The 16,780-nt window shown below is 41.6% G+C and overlaps 1 protein-coding gene across 6 annotated transcripts in view; it reads right to left on the reverse strand.

Annotated features, from left to right (window-relative positions):
* Window positions 1–2,283: 2,283 nt before the first annotated feature.
* The window catches only part of LOC105398466 (extracellular serine/threonine protein CG31145), a 63,995-nt gene continuing 49,498 nt past the window's right edge, over window positions 2,284–16,780 (reverse strand). For 2 of the 6 annotated variants that reach the window (XM_048626695.1, XM_048626693.1), the window contains exons 4-12: window positions 14,962–15,219; window positions 11,945–12,069; window positions 8,373–8,451; window positions 6,752–6,844; window positions 6,177–6,420; window positions 5,726–5,806; window positions 4,988–5,100; window positions 4,540–4,680; window positions 2,284–4,067 (exon numbers count right to left, since the gene is read on the reverse strand). In XM_048626695.1, coding sequence (XP_048482652.1) covers window positions 3,884–4,067; window positions 4,540–4,680; window positions 4,988–5,100; window positions 5,726–5,806; window positions 6,177–6,420; window positions 6,752–6,844; window positions 8,373–8,451; window positions 11,945–12,069; window positions 14,962–15,219 — 1,318 coding nt within the window. In that variant the 3' untranslated portion in view covers window positions 2,284–3,883. Of the gene's footprint in view, window positions 4,068–4,452; window positions 4,681–4,987; window positions 5,101–5,725; window positions 5,807–6,176; window positions 6,421–6,751; window positions 6,845–8,372; window positions 8,452–11,944; window positions 12,070–14,961; window positions 15,220–16,780 lie in introns of all 6 variants that reach the window. The other 4 variants (XM_038108773.2, XM_038108772.2, XM_048626694.1 and 1 more) reach the window with 4 other exon arrangements.

Genomic DNA, 16,780 nt, shown 5'->3' on the forward strand with positions numbered 1-16,780 from the left:
GTAAGAGCTGAGGTTGTCACCGTAGTGAGAAATTAGCCACTTGGGCAGTCAGATTAGGGTCAGTCGATGACTGGCTAAGGTGCACTAGACGTATATTAGGAACAGGAGGCATGTAACAAAGTAAAACTTATTACGAAGTAGGTGCCAGACTAGGTATATTTATGTGCAAGATATATTAAAAAGCTTAATTAATTGTTTAAATGAGAGCTGAAGACAATGGCTGGGCGTCAGTAGCAGAGGGTCGTCTCATTAGAAAATAATTCAAAATTAATGAAAAGGACCTCCGAGCCGCCATTGCAGGAGGGTTACTCTATACTGATGAAAAACGAACCAACAAGAGCTTTTGGGATAGAGTCGTGGCTCGCTCAGCAATGCTCCGTAACATAGTTTTTCATCATGTAGAGTGGCCCCCGGGCGCTCGCGACACGCCGGTCACTCGTAATTACTCATTATTTGTTTTAATAAGATTTTCGCAGCCTTGTGCTGTACGAAACATTACCATGTTAACAGCGCCGAGTAAAAGTAACAATACATAGGTATATCAATGGCAAGTATGTTCATATGTACGGGCTGATTAACGTATTATTAGGTTTTCCCGTGGGTATTTAGGAATATAAAGAAGCCTGTTGTGTTAGTCTAGGGTGTTACCTTTTTTATTTATAATAACAATAATTTTAACCATAACAATTATTTATACCAACTTAGCGTATAATATACAGAATTTCATAAAAAAGTCCGGATATTTCCCGTCAATGAGTGACAAACGTCCACTTATAAACTTTAACGTGTAAGTACGAGTAGGTTAATATGTTTATTTTTCCTTTTCATAATATCCCTGATCGCCGCATGACGGATTCAACGAGGTTGTATGTAAATTTTCCCGAGAAACAAATTTTATAGCGCGAGATCGAGAGCAACAAGATACGTAAAATGCACGTCATGTTGAAATACAACTTTCCTCCGTTACAAAAATTACTTATTGTATATTAAAATATAGCTTTTAACTTATAATTTTTCATCATAATTTCTAGGATCCTTGTTTTATGGGGTAATCAGATTTGCCAGTGAAACAAGAAACCTTTTATTAAAATTAAAAGCTCGCTGTGGACAGAATTCCTAATTAACGAAATTCAAGTCGTATTATGAAACAATTCGTAGGCAGGTACCTACTTACCCCGCTACAAATTATTACAGAAGAGGTACTGACAAACTTAATTCTCCTTCTTTTCAACATTCAGTCACTATGGAAATTCGCCCATGTCGCACTCTTCGCTATGCAAACAGCACATTTTGGCGGAGAACTTTACAAATATTGTCACAAAATCAGTGTTATTATTATTCAGCGTCGTCGCGAGCCGTGGGTACCTCATGCAGTGTCGCGAATAGCAATGTGACGCCTCCCGTCGCAGCCACTGAATATTACTATAGTGGTTTTTTTTGGCGTGGGACGCCCTCTGGCCTGCTTCAACCATTACCGTATACATAGGTAGCCGGTACTTACTGAGATGAAGAAAACCGAAATCATACTGACACCGTGGCGTGGGTAATAGTGGGTAAGTATATTTTACACATTTACCCCCTTATTCATAGAGAAGTTACAGAACGTTTTAACTAATTAACTGTTTTGTCCCTCTCTGTCAAAGAACAAATTGTTCTTTGTCGGAGAGGGACAAAACAGTTTATTAGTTAAAACGTCTTGTAACTTTTCTATGAATAAGGGGGTTAAATTATATCTTATGTCAACAAATACACTTACCTTTTTGAACATAAAGGGTTTATACGACTATCCAACATTTAACCCTGTGATAGTATTCTTAAAAATGCCTATAAAACTATGCGCAATCTCATTTTACGACGACGAAGGGTTATATATTTGTCTTTGGTTTTATGTGACCTTTATGTGTGCCTCGCCTGTTGGGACCCGCCGAATTTGATACACATTTACTTTCTTTTATTTTATTTGGCGATAGACATGGCGGATATTAGATGGCTTGAGCCCCAGTACTTACCGATAATAGTAGCATAACGTTAGAATATACAATTATACCACATTTCAAGTGTTTTTAGGCATCGTGAAATCATCTTCATCACATCGTAATCATCCACTACTGGATATAAGGAGCGCCGCAATACTCTGTCCTCGACCTTCCTCGTTTGTCATTCTTCGCTGTGGTCGAGCAATCGTAACGAACATAGGTATGTATTATTAGATTAGAGAAATACTTATGTTGAATCTGGATTGAAAATTATCTAAGTAAAGGTGAATAAATATCACTTTTCTAGTTTCGCATAATAATTAACTTTAATTTATAAACAGTCAACAGCGCCATACAATCTAAGCATCACATTGCATTTAACAACACTTTACATCATCTTCGTTATCGTTATCACATCAGCCTCCTAGACAACAAACATATCGAGAAACGATACAGAAATAGGGACATAAAACCATTTACAAACGAGTACGTATTTCTGTAAAGTTTTGTGTATGGATTTAGTCTACGGAGGCTGATACGGTACATACGTCTTTGGCAAATCAACTTCAGTACTTGGTAAATATGGAAACAATATGAGACTGAAGAGTCGTTTACACCGGCGAGCAGCTGGGGCCAGTGACTTGCCTCTCTACTGGCCAAGCTGCTCGACCACAAACAAACGTAGAAACAGAAACTTAACGAAATAGAATATAGACTGCAGACAGAAACAAGCAAACATAAAGATAAATAAATAAATTGTCTTTGAAATTATATTATGCGTCTGTTTTACGATGTCTGGATAAAAATCATGGTTTCACTATCTTAATTTCAATCTATAAGCGTCAGTATGATTTTTTCATAGATAACCTTTATCCAGACATTTTTAAATCAGGCTCTAAATTATTTGAATTTATTATCTACCTAGTGTCAACAGATTTAAAATAAAACGACGAAACTTCAAAGAAGAAGATTACAGTACAATTCATATTTAAATAGATTTATAAATAATATATTACCTACCGTTAATTTCAGTCGATAAAATAATGAAAATGCGAATTAGAATATAAAATAGTACGGTATGAATAAAAAAAATGTAAAGGAAAAATATATTTTATACAAATTCAATCAGCTGAATGACAAAAAAGTCACCAACTTGTGTAAAATTGCTTACAGAATAGCCTCTATTATTATGATTTACATAAACGAAACAAAGACAGACAATAGCTGTATTTTTTTTTCTAAATCACATTATGATATGTCTCTCCTTGAGCTCCCAGTGGTAACAGATTTCACATAAAATTATGAAATTTAAACGCTATCAAAGGATTAACTTAAAATTAATAAAAATTGCATTAAAATATGTACACCATGATTGCACTTTACACTTAAATTAGCTACATAATTAGATAAATCATCTCGTAAACACGAATACAAATAAATGAAAATAAAAATAAAATACTTTGTTAACAACATAAAGTAACTTGAAACAAAATAGAATCAAACCAATAAAAGCCACAACGAGGCTTCAACATTATTAAAAGAACACTGTATTTCCATCAGGAATATCAACATTTGTACAATCGTTTCAATAGGTTTAATTGGCATTTCACAAACGGCTCACAAAACAAAAGAACCGTAAGCCTACTCTATAATTAAAAAAATAAATCGATTGCCTGCATTGAACAAGTGGAATGGTAAATAAATTATTATGAAATCGAGACGTTTACATTTGGACAATCTTTGGCACTAACAACTTATGTCTATAAAGTCTTTTGAATTTCACACACGTCGTCGTCACACTTGGACTAGTAGCGTCTGTAATCACTGCACTACATACACTGTAGTATTATAGTCCGCTCGTGCCTAGGTCATCATCACTACCCCGCAGTAGCCCGCCCGCGCCTCGGTCATACGTCGTTGTCGTCGGCGGCGGCGGCGGCGGTCTTGTCGACGCACTTGCGCACGGCGTCGAGCACGACGGCGAGGCGCCGGTCCAGCGCCGCCAGGTGCGGCTCCCACAGGATGGGGGCTACTGGGTCCTCGTCCATGGCCACTCGGAGCGACTCCGACAAGGGAACTCCGTTGTGGAAGCTGAGGGGAGAAACGGACGTGTCAATAAGATTGTGCAATATTCTTCTTCCTATCGTATCGGTGACAAACACAAGATCAAGACTTGGGTTTGTCACTGTAGTGAAAGGATTTGGCACTGGCTAGTCAGATTACCATCAGTTGCAGATCGCCCAAGGTGCGCCGAACGTAAACAAGTATTACTTGCATGACGCTGGCTCGTTATTGCTGGGTGTAAACACGTTCAATGGATTCTGGCTCCGTATTTGTGGCTATAGACACGATAACTGCCCTCTGGCTCGCTATTGGCCAATCTACTCACGTGAGCAGCGTGCGCAGCGTGGTGTGGCGCACGAGGCAGCACTGCAGCAGCGGCGCCAGGATGCTCAGCTAGTGGCGGTGTACTCACGTGAGCAGCGTGCGCAGCGTGGTGTGGCGCACGAGGCAGCACTGCAGCAGCGGCGCCAGGATGCTCAGCTAGTGGCGGTGTACTCACGTGAGCAGCGTGCGCAGCGTGGTGTGGCGCACGAGGCAGCACTGCAGCAGCGGCGCCAGGATGCTCAGCTCGTCGTGGAACGCCTTGCCGAAGGCGCGGCCCTGGTCCAGGTGCAGCGTGAACGTCTCGTTGCCGAACATTCTGAAATTGGTCGAGACTGTGTCAAAAAGCGAACATATAGACTCCAGGGATCTAGACACTCAATATGGTATTTTTCTGCGTTTATATAAGGTTCAGCTACATGTTTCTATAGATATGCAGGTTACTTGAGAGCTTGAAAGTGCTTTCTCCTTTAGCCTAAGCTAACTGACTGTAAAGTTTACGCTCCTCTTTTACTAAACTTCTCCAGTTTAGCTGCGTCTTAATAGCTTTCAATTAGTCAATGCTACTGCTACAGCGTAATGCTGGTGTGGAGCTGTAATATGGACATGCTAGTTTGTTGGTGCACCTGAAGGTCTCGTAGTGGTGGCGGTCCATGTTCCCGGTGAGGAAGTCGAAGATGGCCATGTCCACGAGGTCCAGCAGCCGCCGCCCCGAGTCGTACGGCGGCGTCTGCCGGATCTGCAACAAAATGGTATATTTGTTAGTGTGTAACTAAACGGTTTACCGGGGAGCATCCAGCAGGGCTGCTTTTGCTTGATATGCAGTTTCCAAGAGCTGGTAAGAGTAGCAGCGCTGCAGCACTTACAAGAGTTGCAAAAGGTAGCAATCATATACACAACCGCTACGTCTATTGTATTGTAAATGAATCGTTTGTTGACAATATGACAATACATATAATATCTAGAGCCAATACCAAAAAACATTCTCTAGTAGGTACTCCAATTTTATAATCATGTAAAAGCACTAACACTCGGCAAGGCTGAGATGCGACCGCGAATAATAAACGCGATGTCGCTCGATTAGCGGTACTCAGTGCCTACTTCGTGCGTAGAATGTCTAGGATATTATTATGTGGGTGATAGTCGGATAGTGATAGCGACACTTAGAAACTGATAGCCCGACCCAGTGCGGGGAAACCAGACGCTGCGGTTAGCATTAACTAGACAACAACAATTGTGACCAAGTGACCAAGTGAAAAGGGAAACAAGCCGAGAAGTAACTGCCTGTAAGTCAGTACAAATGTAAAAGAAAGTGTGTAATATTGCAGTGATAAAAGATGAAATAAAAAGTGTGTAATAATTACCGTATCACAATAATCTGACTCGAGCTCCCACTGAGCTTTCCGCCGCTTGTGATAAGATCTTCTCCAGGGGTGCCGCCACACCTGCAACCAACATGTTGTCTTACAAATTATGATAAGTAGGAAGGTAGGATGTTACTTTTTCTTTCGTAGTTTTTGAAATCTTTATTTTTTGTATTTACTTCTTTTATTTGTAGGAAAATTTTGTGCTTGACGTACAAAATATCGTTTATGTAGGTACCTTATGTATCTTAACTATATATAAGCAATAGGTGTCGGTTTTCTTCCCCACCGTTTGCCCAAGTCGAAAGAGAGAAGCCTCCCGCATAAAGTTTGAACTTTTTTCTTAGCAGTCTGCAAATGACGCTAATCTAATCAATCTGAACAAACCCTAGCCTAACCTCACCCTCTCATGTTTTCCACCGACACGCTAAAAATAATAAGAAGATCGTACCTTTCTCTTGGCGATCTCATCCGGCGGCAGGAAGGCGGCGAAGCTCCCCTCCAGCGTGTCGGGGTGGCCGCAGATGGCGTGGCCCGTGTCGCAGTAGTACGAGCACTTGCCGTGGAAGCAGAAGTTGTTGGCCGGCGACACGAAGAATGTCTTGAGGATGTCGCCTTCTGTCACGTCGTAGATCTCCGTGGTCATGTTGAGCACGCGCCCCACTACAGGCATGGCGCGGCGGAAGCCCAGGATCCTGGAGGAGAGGTCTAGTGAGAAGCTGTAGCAGTATAGGGCTGTAGATTCTCATACAGCTTGCCAAATAAGTTTTGAAAACAAAACTTCCAGGCGGAAAAACATGTTACGAAGCCTTCAATTATTTTATTCATTTAGGCCCAGTACAGTACGACGCCAATGACCTACGCGGACGTGTAAATTCATGAAAACCTTACTGCTATCCGCGCGCGGACGAGTTCATGATCCTTATCGCACCGAACAAAGATTAATCCTACGCACGGACACAAAACCTCATTCGCATGCAATTTTACTAATAGAGAGTCAAAAATGTTAAATGACTAGGAGCTGACCTGTCGAGGTGGAAGGCGGCGATCTCGGCGTTGTGGCGCTCGTAGTCCGAGAAGTAGAAGTGGTCCGGCAGCGTCTGCACGTCACGCGCGAACCTGCACCAAAAACCAACGTTTAATACATTGATAACTCGTGCTGAGCTTACAGATATAAGTATATAGGGAGGTTGTCTGTGAGCTACGCGCCGGTATCAGCAGTTCAATGAAACAACTCTGAAATCTCCAAAGCATGACAATTGAAAGAACCCTGATATAAATTCATCATGTACCATTACAAATCATATACATTATACTTAATAATCTCATTCGAAGTTTTTACGACACAATAACACTCAATAACTGTTAGGTAAAGAGGTTACTGAAAAGCGGAGTCATATGAAAATTTACTTGGTTGTCCACGATAAGTAATTTGCAGATTTAAGCAAATTGAAGTTGATGCGAATCGGAGAGAATTTTCCGCATGAAGAAGAAATTAAGATAAGAGATGCCGCGATACGACACGCGCGGTCTAACGAGCCACCGTCTAGCCAAACTAGCCTTTATCACCAAGCTGTACGGCATTATGTAAATCAAACAGACGAGACATAGATGTAACAGATCGAAATTCAATATTCGCCAAAAGAGGCAGTTATTCTACCCGGCGGTGGCGCGATAGCTCAGGGAAAACACTTCCCATCGCATAAAATTCAAGTGCTTGACAAAAATTGGCGGCGATTGAAACAAATCTATAAAGTGAGGTGTCGGGTAACTGATCCGCTGAAAGTTATTGAGACTCTTGAGAATTTGGTAGGTAGGTATTACGCTATTGTACAATACAGTACAATTTTATTGTGCTATATCTTATGTTAGGTGTACATGAAAATCACATAGATCCGCGCATCTGACTCTTGTAACTACCAAGCAAACATTGTTATTGAGGAGGTAGGTGATAAAAGTGTTGGCCTCGCACGGAGAAGGGTTGGTATCGACTGTCAAGTAATTTATGGTCCCCTGGTGAGCCGTGCGATCCAACCGGGCCTCTTAATATGTCTTCGGGAAATCCTCCCGAGTCTATAATTTTCCCGCAAATGCAACTTGGCTCAGGTAACGGAGCTTGTTACTTCGAATACTTTCCGCTTGAGTTTTATTTCACACTGATTTTTCTTCAGTTTTCTCATGAATACATTTCAAGATGTAAGTATTTATAAGTGTAGTTTCAATTGTTAGCCGAGTCTTCATGCGAGCCATTGTGTAAACTACCAACAAAGAAAATACTAACTCGAACAGTGTTCGAACAATGTGTTGAAGAAATAAAAGATGGACTTATAGTTGGAGAGCACTCATAGTTGCGGGGAATATGCGCGGGTCTAAGCCGATCGAGTACTTACAGCAACTTGCGAAGTACCTGGAAGTAACGCACCACAAGCAGGTGACAGGAAAGTTCCGGAGCCGCTTGTACAAAGCACTTCAAACAACCCGAGTTGACCGAACTTGTGTACTGCGGACTAACTCGCGTGGGACTTACTACAAACAGTCCAGGGCGCGCAAGGGGAAATCGCATCTATGTTATTTGCACTACAAGTGAGTGGAAAGTTTTGATCGCCGGCGGGTAGCAAGGGTGCGTGTGAGTGATTAATTACGTCACCTCATGGGCTTGAAGAGCGCCTGGATGCCGTTGGGGTAGTCGATGATCAGCTTCAGCTGCGTGCCGCCCTCCTTCTGCTCTGTTGACAAAACACACCATCAATAACATGCGTGCAAACAAGTCACATTCAAGTGTGGAAAGATTATCTGAAAGAGTTGATGTATTGAGGTTGATTGAGGTCGATACTCTCATTTGTCACTCCGTACGAGGCGTCAGCTTAATGATCGCACCAAAATGGTAAACTTATTATTATAGTTCAAAGCCATTATGACGTGCCATTCAACAAAACATAATGAAAGTAAAGATACATGTTTTAAACAATCCAATTGAATCTACAGTGTCCAGCGGACAGGTAGGTTCCCGATCTGGCCGCGGCCCCAGACAAGCCGCTATAATGAGGTGGCTATCTCCGACCGACAAAGGTTGGGCCTAAAAATAAATAGTGTGGTCTGCGATGTCGGACATCCACAATGAAATCCAATTAGGTGGTTTAAATATTCAGGCGGGGAAGGGATAGTGGAGTCGCGGGCTAGGGCTGGCGGCTGCCGGGCTCATGTAATATACACGCCGCGCCACCGCCGCCAGTGTCTTTCTATCTGGGTAGATACAAGCTGTCGAGGGGGCCATTGCGTTAGCCTTGATTAGATATTATTTGAATTTACGAGATGATTTATTGATTTATTATTTTTATTATGATAAATACGTGTTGTTGCTGCGTAAGCCGCGATAATTCAAAGATAAAAATTGTGTTAATAATAATTAAGTAGGTACTTAACCGATAAGTCGATAACAAAAGAATGTTATCAATTATTTGGTAGGTGAAGTAAAAGAAAGTGAACTTACGAACGCATTGCTAACACATCACCGATTACGAATAGGTAGTGGAGATTAACTTAATTTATGATACCAACTTCATCGTATCCAACCTAGATACGTTATCTGGTAACCTAACACGTTTATGGTAATCGATATAAAATACGTCGTTAATCGTTATCCTATCAACGACTCACATGTGCTTTACGTAGAATCGACAACCTACGCAAAGTCAAAATGTACCGTCATAATGACCAATGTCAAATCAGCATAAAACATCAAACAAGTACAGTGCGACAAACTTATCTGTTCCGGTGAGAGCGAACTAAATTGATCCATATCTCATTATACTTACTAATGAATTCTATATTGTAAAAGTATAGGTTTGTTAACACCGCAAGAGCCAATTAACAATACGAGCAAACTTAAAATCTTATAGAATTAAGAAATATTAGACATTTATGTGATCTGTCACCGGAACAGATACGTTTGTGGCACTGTACCTACCAAAACCGTGAATTGACATTGACGTAGAGTTATTTCGATAAAAAGGCGGCATTTTGCAGCTATGTATGAACAACAGATAAAAAGTTACAACCCTCTTCTTTTAAACTGTGGGTCAAAAGGACCAGTAATCCAACTTTCAGAGACACAGTCCATTTGTCTGCCGCTGACAGACAGGGCTCCCGTCCGTCACGGCGTGTCCGACGTGTCCGACGTAAGTGGCGGACAGAGGGGTCAGCGGCTGCCTGAATATTTCATCTTCCACTTTAATTGGGATCACTTCAGATAGCAGGGGGGGGGGGCATCGACAGGCCATCGAGCCTTCTTGTCACTCTATTTCCACGTGTCTTAAATTAGGGTCCAAATCGAAAGGGACTGCGGCTGTTAGCTTATTTAATTGATAAATGAAATGACTACGAATACTTAGCTTAGAAACCCATTCATTTCAATTCATACTATGTAACACAGTATATCGTCAGGTTTTTCGTGGTTGACTTCGGCATTTCTCAGTGAGCTTTTATCAGAATACTACGCCCCAATTTCTCCATTGTCGGTTATCTAACCGACCGTGGATGGTTAATAAATTATACGTCATCTCCATATAAAATTCTTGACAGATGTGTCAAAAGTCAACCAATAATACCTGGTTATGCTCTAACCGACTATGGAGAAATTGGCACTAAGTGTACGGCCTTCTTGAATGCGAGTTAGGTAAACATGACAGCGCCTCTACATAAATGTTAGCTTTCCTTCTATTAGGTGAATTCTATACAGATTGAAGGACTATTTGCTAGATGCATAGTTAATGGTTCCTATTTCCGTATGTCTGTGTGTCGCCACACAATGCACGGGCCCGCTTCGACCCAACCACAGTCTAAGTCTATTGATAATATTAGTGTAACTTTAGATGAAGATTTAAGTAAGTATATCCAACATATACTTTCTTATTTATTTAACTTACATTTCACGAATGGTGCTTGCCGTAAGAGTTGTGTAAAATGTAAGAAATGGTAGTTTTACCCTATCTGCAATAATGTATAGAGTACTCAAAGGTTAAGGTAAGACTCAACTCTTACAGAACGTTAGCAAATTCACAGATTTCACAGAACAAACTGTGTCAGAAAAGCTCGAGCTATACGTAATTACAAATTTGCTCCGCTCTAATGAAGATAAGCAAGCTGTATTAGTTAAGAGAAGCACTTTGTATAATAATTGTTATAACTACAATTACAATAAAAGCCCAAATTACATATACCTAAAAAGCTTTCCCCAAAGTTGACGATACTCCAGTTAGATAACTTAGATATCGAAAGAAAAGTCCTGATAGGTATATAAAATACACGCGTCATCGCGGGGACCAATCCGGACTCATCCGCCGCTAAGCCCCGCCCCCTCTATACATTCCAACATCATGACACTTCGATTCGACTACACCAAATAAATTAACCATTAGCCATTCCTAACATGACGATATTTGCATACGTTATTAATCGCGACAAGGTTTTAGGTTACTTCAGAGGAAAATACAATCAATAGTTTATTTTGGGAATTTCGATAGAGGCTGCGTTCGCTGGTAAAACCTGACGCATGTAGGTATCATAATAACAACAGATGCTGCGTATTATAACGAATTTTATTATAATATTTGTTGGAATGCAAGTTTGTGGAGTTGACTGACACAAGGTTTTTGTGTCGTTTTCCTGGAGGTGCACTAAAGTCAAATATTTTAAATTGGTATTTGTATTTAGATTTGAGGTGCAGCTTTTACGTAGGTATTACTTGTGATTATACGACTTTAACACCCTATATCTGGACTTGGAGGCCATAGACAAGGCAAGCTGTTAGTAGCAACAATTGCGGATGTGTGTAGATGGGCAGCGAGGCCAGGTCCCGCAGCACGGCGCCCACGAGCGGCCCCCGTGCGACGCACAGCCCGTGCTACGTGTGTCTCTACTCACCGACGTGCAGGATGGGCAGCGAGGCCAGGTCCCGCAGCACGGCGCCCACGAGCGGCCCCCGTGCGACGCACAGCCCGTGCTACGTGTGTCTCTACTCACCGACGTGCAGGATGGGCAGCGAGGCCAGGTCCCGCAGCACGGCGCCCACGAGCGGCCCCCGTGCGACGAACAGCCCGTGCTACGTGTGTCTCTACTCACCGACGTGCAGGATGGGCAGCGAGGCCAGGTCCCGCAGCACGGCGCCCACGAGCGGCCCCCGTGCGACGCACAGCCCGTGCTACGTGTGTCTCTACTCACCGACGTGCAGGATGGGCAGCGAGGCCAGGTCCCGCAGCACGGCGCCCACGAGCGGCTCGCGCGCGGCGTACAGCTCGTGCTGCGATATCTTCAGCTGCAGGCGCTCCAGGTTCGTCGCGTTTAGGCTGCAACCAGAAGATGACTTAGTCGAAAGAAGACTATTTGTTGCACGAATAGTATACTCTGAAATGTATCTATATCGTTAACTTGGTACCGAACGTCAATTTATAAGGAAGGTGAAAATCAGAAAACCATTGAGTTATCATTACCATGCACTGCGACAATTCAAGATTTGCCGACAAACATAGTTTACCGAGTAGCTCTAGTGAGTCGTGGCGGAGGCCCGTGTTGTTTCAGCCGGGACACGGCGCGGCGCCGGCCCGGACCGGAATACTAAACCGGACCGGCGCCGATAACACACGCTCAGAATCTACCCACCTACTATAAAATTTATCGAGTCTTTTTTGGCCACTGTGCAGGTGGAAATTCAAATCGGGCGAATATCACGCATCTTAATTCAGCGAATGTGGAACAGGATAATCCGCTCCATAATAACCTAGATCTCAATTTGCCATCGGAATATCAACGACGACGCTCTCAGGGAACAATCTCCTCGCGGTCCGACGCGGCTCGTATAAAGATCGCCTAAAAAGACTACAATGTCGGCTCATCTCATTTCACGTTTACGTTCGGGCAAATTCAGAAAAAAAGTATGCGATATTAATCCATTGTATCAAGCGACCCTTTCCATACGACACATGAATTCGGTCACGAGGCGACGACGCGTGTTTTGAAACTATACAAGGCCAGAACGCAGTGGTTGGGACTGCTCGCGTATATTTTCAAATTAAAATGGTGCGATGATTTACTTGAAAGTATACAAGGCCATTACGCACTAATCGCGTATATTTTCAAGTAAGTTGGGCCAAAATTGTGGCTTGAAAATATACTGCAGCAGTTACCACTGCGTACTAATCGTGTATATTTTCAAGTGCCAAGCGGCAATGTAAGCACTTGAAACTATACGTGATTAGTTACCAGGTAGCCCTTTTGAATTGTTGCTCTCTCTTTCTTTCATGCGAAATAGCAATAAGTCTATTGCTTTCTAAACATTGCATCATCATTCCGCACTTGGCATTGTTTTCGTAACGTGTTTTTTGTTTACACCGTACAGTTAAAAAGTAAATAGATTTAAATTAAACTGTAAAAATGATCTCAGAAGAGGGTGTAAAACAATTCATAAAAGACAATTACGGTGAATTCAAAACTTGATGAAAAATATGTCTGTAATGGGTCTATACGGTAATACCTACTACACTCACGAGCAATGAATAAGTCCAAGTAGCAAAAAGTCAACACCAAATGATACCCAATTTTTTTAAATTAGATTTTAATTTGGAATTTGATAAAAATTTACTTTTTTAGTTAGTTATAATAATATTTTGATGCGCTGTTAAATGCACTTTAATATTGCCGACGGCGTCATTAAGCAATCTTCACTGGAACTTTGCTCGTGAGTGTAGTAGGTATTACTCTTAATTCATATAAATAATAAGATATTAGTATTGTTACTTGAAAGTATGATTGCTATAAATATCAATTTATCAATCAAATTAGAGCTTGTTCATCTTTATTTATTAACATTCTATAGGTATGACAGGCAGAACAAGTAAATTCTAGTCATTTACATTTACCGAAATAGTTAAGTAAATCAGAATCAGCATGTAGGTATAAATTTTATGCGACAAGTACGCCAATCAAGCAATGTGCGTAATAGCAATGTATATTTTCAAGAACGATTCAGTAAATCCCAACTTGAAAGTATACGCGATTAGTACGCACAAATCGTGTATATTTTCAAGTAAAATAATATTTTTTTTCACTTGAAACTATACAGTGCTAGTACACTATGGGTGCGTTCTGGCCTTGTATAGTTTCAAAACACGCGGCGACGACGGGACGCCATCATGCATTCATTCCATTTAGTTTTATTGTGAGGACCCGCGCCTATCGCGGCTCCTCCTAACAGGATTTTAAATAAGATCTCGGAAGCGGAAAGCTGCAGAATTTGTGTCTCCCGAGATAAGGGAAGGTCACCGGCTTATGACTCACCCGGACCGGCTATCGGTCGACGACGCTTTGAATAATATTTCGATGCTTTTATGTTCTATAATCTAAAAGCGAAACGCTTTCATATAAAATGTATCTGAATTTGTAGATTCTGTAGCAGCGCGCGACGAGGTGGAGCTTTTCTTTTCACAATTTCCAGAGAGATTTGGCCTAATATTTGCTCTGGTGAAATTACAGCCCACCGCTGCGGCGGTTGTTTGGTTTTGATGCATAGTTCACTAGCTGGCCGAGAGTTCACTAGCTGATGGAGTAAGTCTGTGGTCTAGGTGTGTGAGTGGGTGTCGCGTCGCGTATGCTCATCAGTGATTCCCCTCGCGGTGTGTCGCCGGCTGGTGGCCGCACTAGTCACTTGACGACTCCATTTAGTGAACTTTAATGGCGCCTCGGACGGTAAGTAACAATTAAATTGGGCGGTGGCTCCGGCGCCGGCATAAATCTCGGCCGTGGATGTCAGCTGTCGGCAACTTGCGGAAAATTCTCTCTAATGTCCTTTTAGCGTCGTTTTTCGCGGAACAATTTTAATTAATATTTCTTAACGAACATTAACATTTCGCGAGAATTGTTCCTATTTCGTTCGTGACGGTGTAAGTCGTCGGCCGGGAGGGTAATAATTGAAATAATCCCCGCAAAGAAATTGAAATAGCAATTAAAAGTACTTATTCCGAAAACTTTAGTTTAATTAACTTAAATTGTGCCATAAATATCGTGCATCAAAACTGCAAACTTCCATTCTGGCGACATCGAGGGCACTGGGCCTGAGAAAGTCAGTGTCGTGCCTACTCGTGCATACCTATACGGTGCGGTGACGACTGCAAGATACTCCTTAGCCTTTTAAGCAACCGCCGGAGTTTTTGCTACATAAGCGCATGACATCAACACACACTCACCTGAGCTCGAGGTCCTCCATGTCCCCGATGGTGGGGTTGTCGGGGCGCAGCACGTTGAGGTCCCGGTGCGGGGGCACGACGACGGGGTGGTCCCCCGCGCCCCCCGCACCCCCCGCCTGCGCCGCCAGCAGCCGCTGCAGGTCGGGGTAGGGGTCGCGCGGGGGCGCGGGGGGCGCGGGGGGCGCCGTGTCCCCCGCGCTGGTGTCGGCTGCCGACTGCTCGTACTCGCGTGACGCGTTGCCGCCGCTGCCGCTGCTGCTGCGGGGAGGAAGGTAGGTGAGGTTCAGTCATAGAGGATTGTATCATGTACAATGCAGTAGTAGGGACGAACGGTACTTTTGGCGGACTTATAACTTTAAAAATCAGTGTGCAAATACTCTGTCTCAAATATACTGTCTCTACTAGAAAGCGTGAAAAGTAAACTACGGATTTCAAAAGACAGTGATTTTCAATCTTTGTGGGCTTACATTATGAATTAATAGTATTGTTATTATTAAAAGCAAAGATTTTTAAGGCATAATAAAATTATCTCTGTTATAATATTAATTCTTAATAGACTCTTTACAAACTTCACTTCGCTATAACAATAGATTTCGAATAATTGAAATCAAATTTTGTAAGATAAAGCACTTTCCACTACAATGAAAATCATTACCACGGAATAATTGTGGCCACAAGAGCCGCTCCAGGCGGGCACTACAGGTACTCGTGTTCAAATTCATTCTCTAATATCACAATAAGCACTTATTTTTTTTTATTTTTTTTTTATTTTTTTTATTTATCATAACAAATCTTAGTTTTATAATACATTTTACTAGCATATTTTAACCACTAAGGTTAGTATTAATGCTACACAGTCGTTAACAATTTAGAAAAATACACAGAGAGGTTAATGCGTTATAGGTACTAGTATTACTACACAAAGGTACAAACGTTAACATTAAGTAACAAGGTTTAACGTATTAAAACCATAGATTGAATTATAATTCAACAAACCAATCACTTCCAATTTATGTTAGTCGAGACTTAATAACAATTATTAATGTTTAGCAAAATTCCTTTTAACTTGACGAAAAAGTGATTATAATTATGTATCAAACTAATTGAGGTAGGTACCTATATATTTGAAGGCATTTTAATAAACTCCCAGTAACAGTACTCTAGTAGCACCTTAGCATTATAAAGTTAGGCTTTACGTGAAAAACTCGTAAACAAGACAGGATCTCTACATTTTAATAATATCTTAGTAATAATCATGGCGATTGCCTGTAGTTGTGGTAGTATGGTTAAAGGACTTAAATTTTGGCTTTTCTAATTATATAATATACTAGAATTAGCTATGAACTTTGTAGACTTATAATAATGTGACTTCTTAGAACATTTGATTGGCTAAAACATATATGGAATGGGCACAGCACATAGAACCCTACTATTATCTACGCTTCGTTTGAGTTCCATACTTATCAGTTCTAGCAATATTGTAATCGGCAGAGTTACAAGCATAACCACCAGACAAATAAGTGGCAGCCACACAACAAAGACTATTGGAGATACTGTTGACACTAGGTAGTAGGTACCCGCTATTGAATGGTGCATAATTATTCCCATGCAAGTGTTGCGAGTCAACAACAGACAGACACACAGACAACAACTCACTTATTGAATGCTCATTGTTACAAACTAGACGTTTCGAATTACGCTTGTTTGAAGCAAACATGCAGCTGTACGAATTAATAAAAGTATTGTCCGATACGTAAAAGTTCATTAAAATTACGTATTGTTTCCATTAGTCAATGTTGACTTTGGATGAAAGGTGTGA

The sequence above is a fragment of the Plutella xylostella genome, chromosome 17, assembly GCF_932276165.1.
Source record: "Plutella xylostella chromosome 17, ilPluXylo3.1, whole genome shotgun sequence".
Taxonomy (NCBI): Eukaryota; Metazoa; Arthropoda; class Insecta; order Lepidoptera; family Plutellidae; genus Plutella; species Plutella xylostella.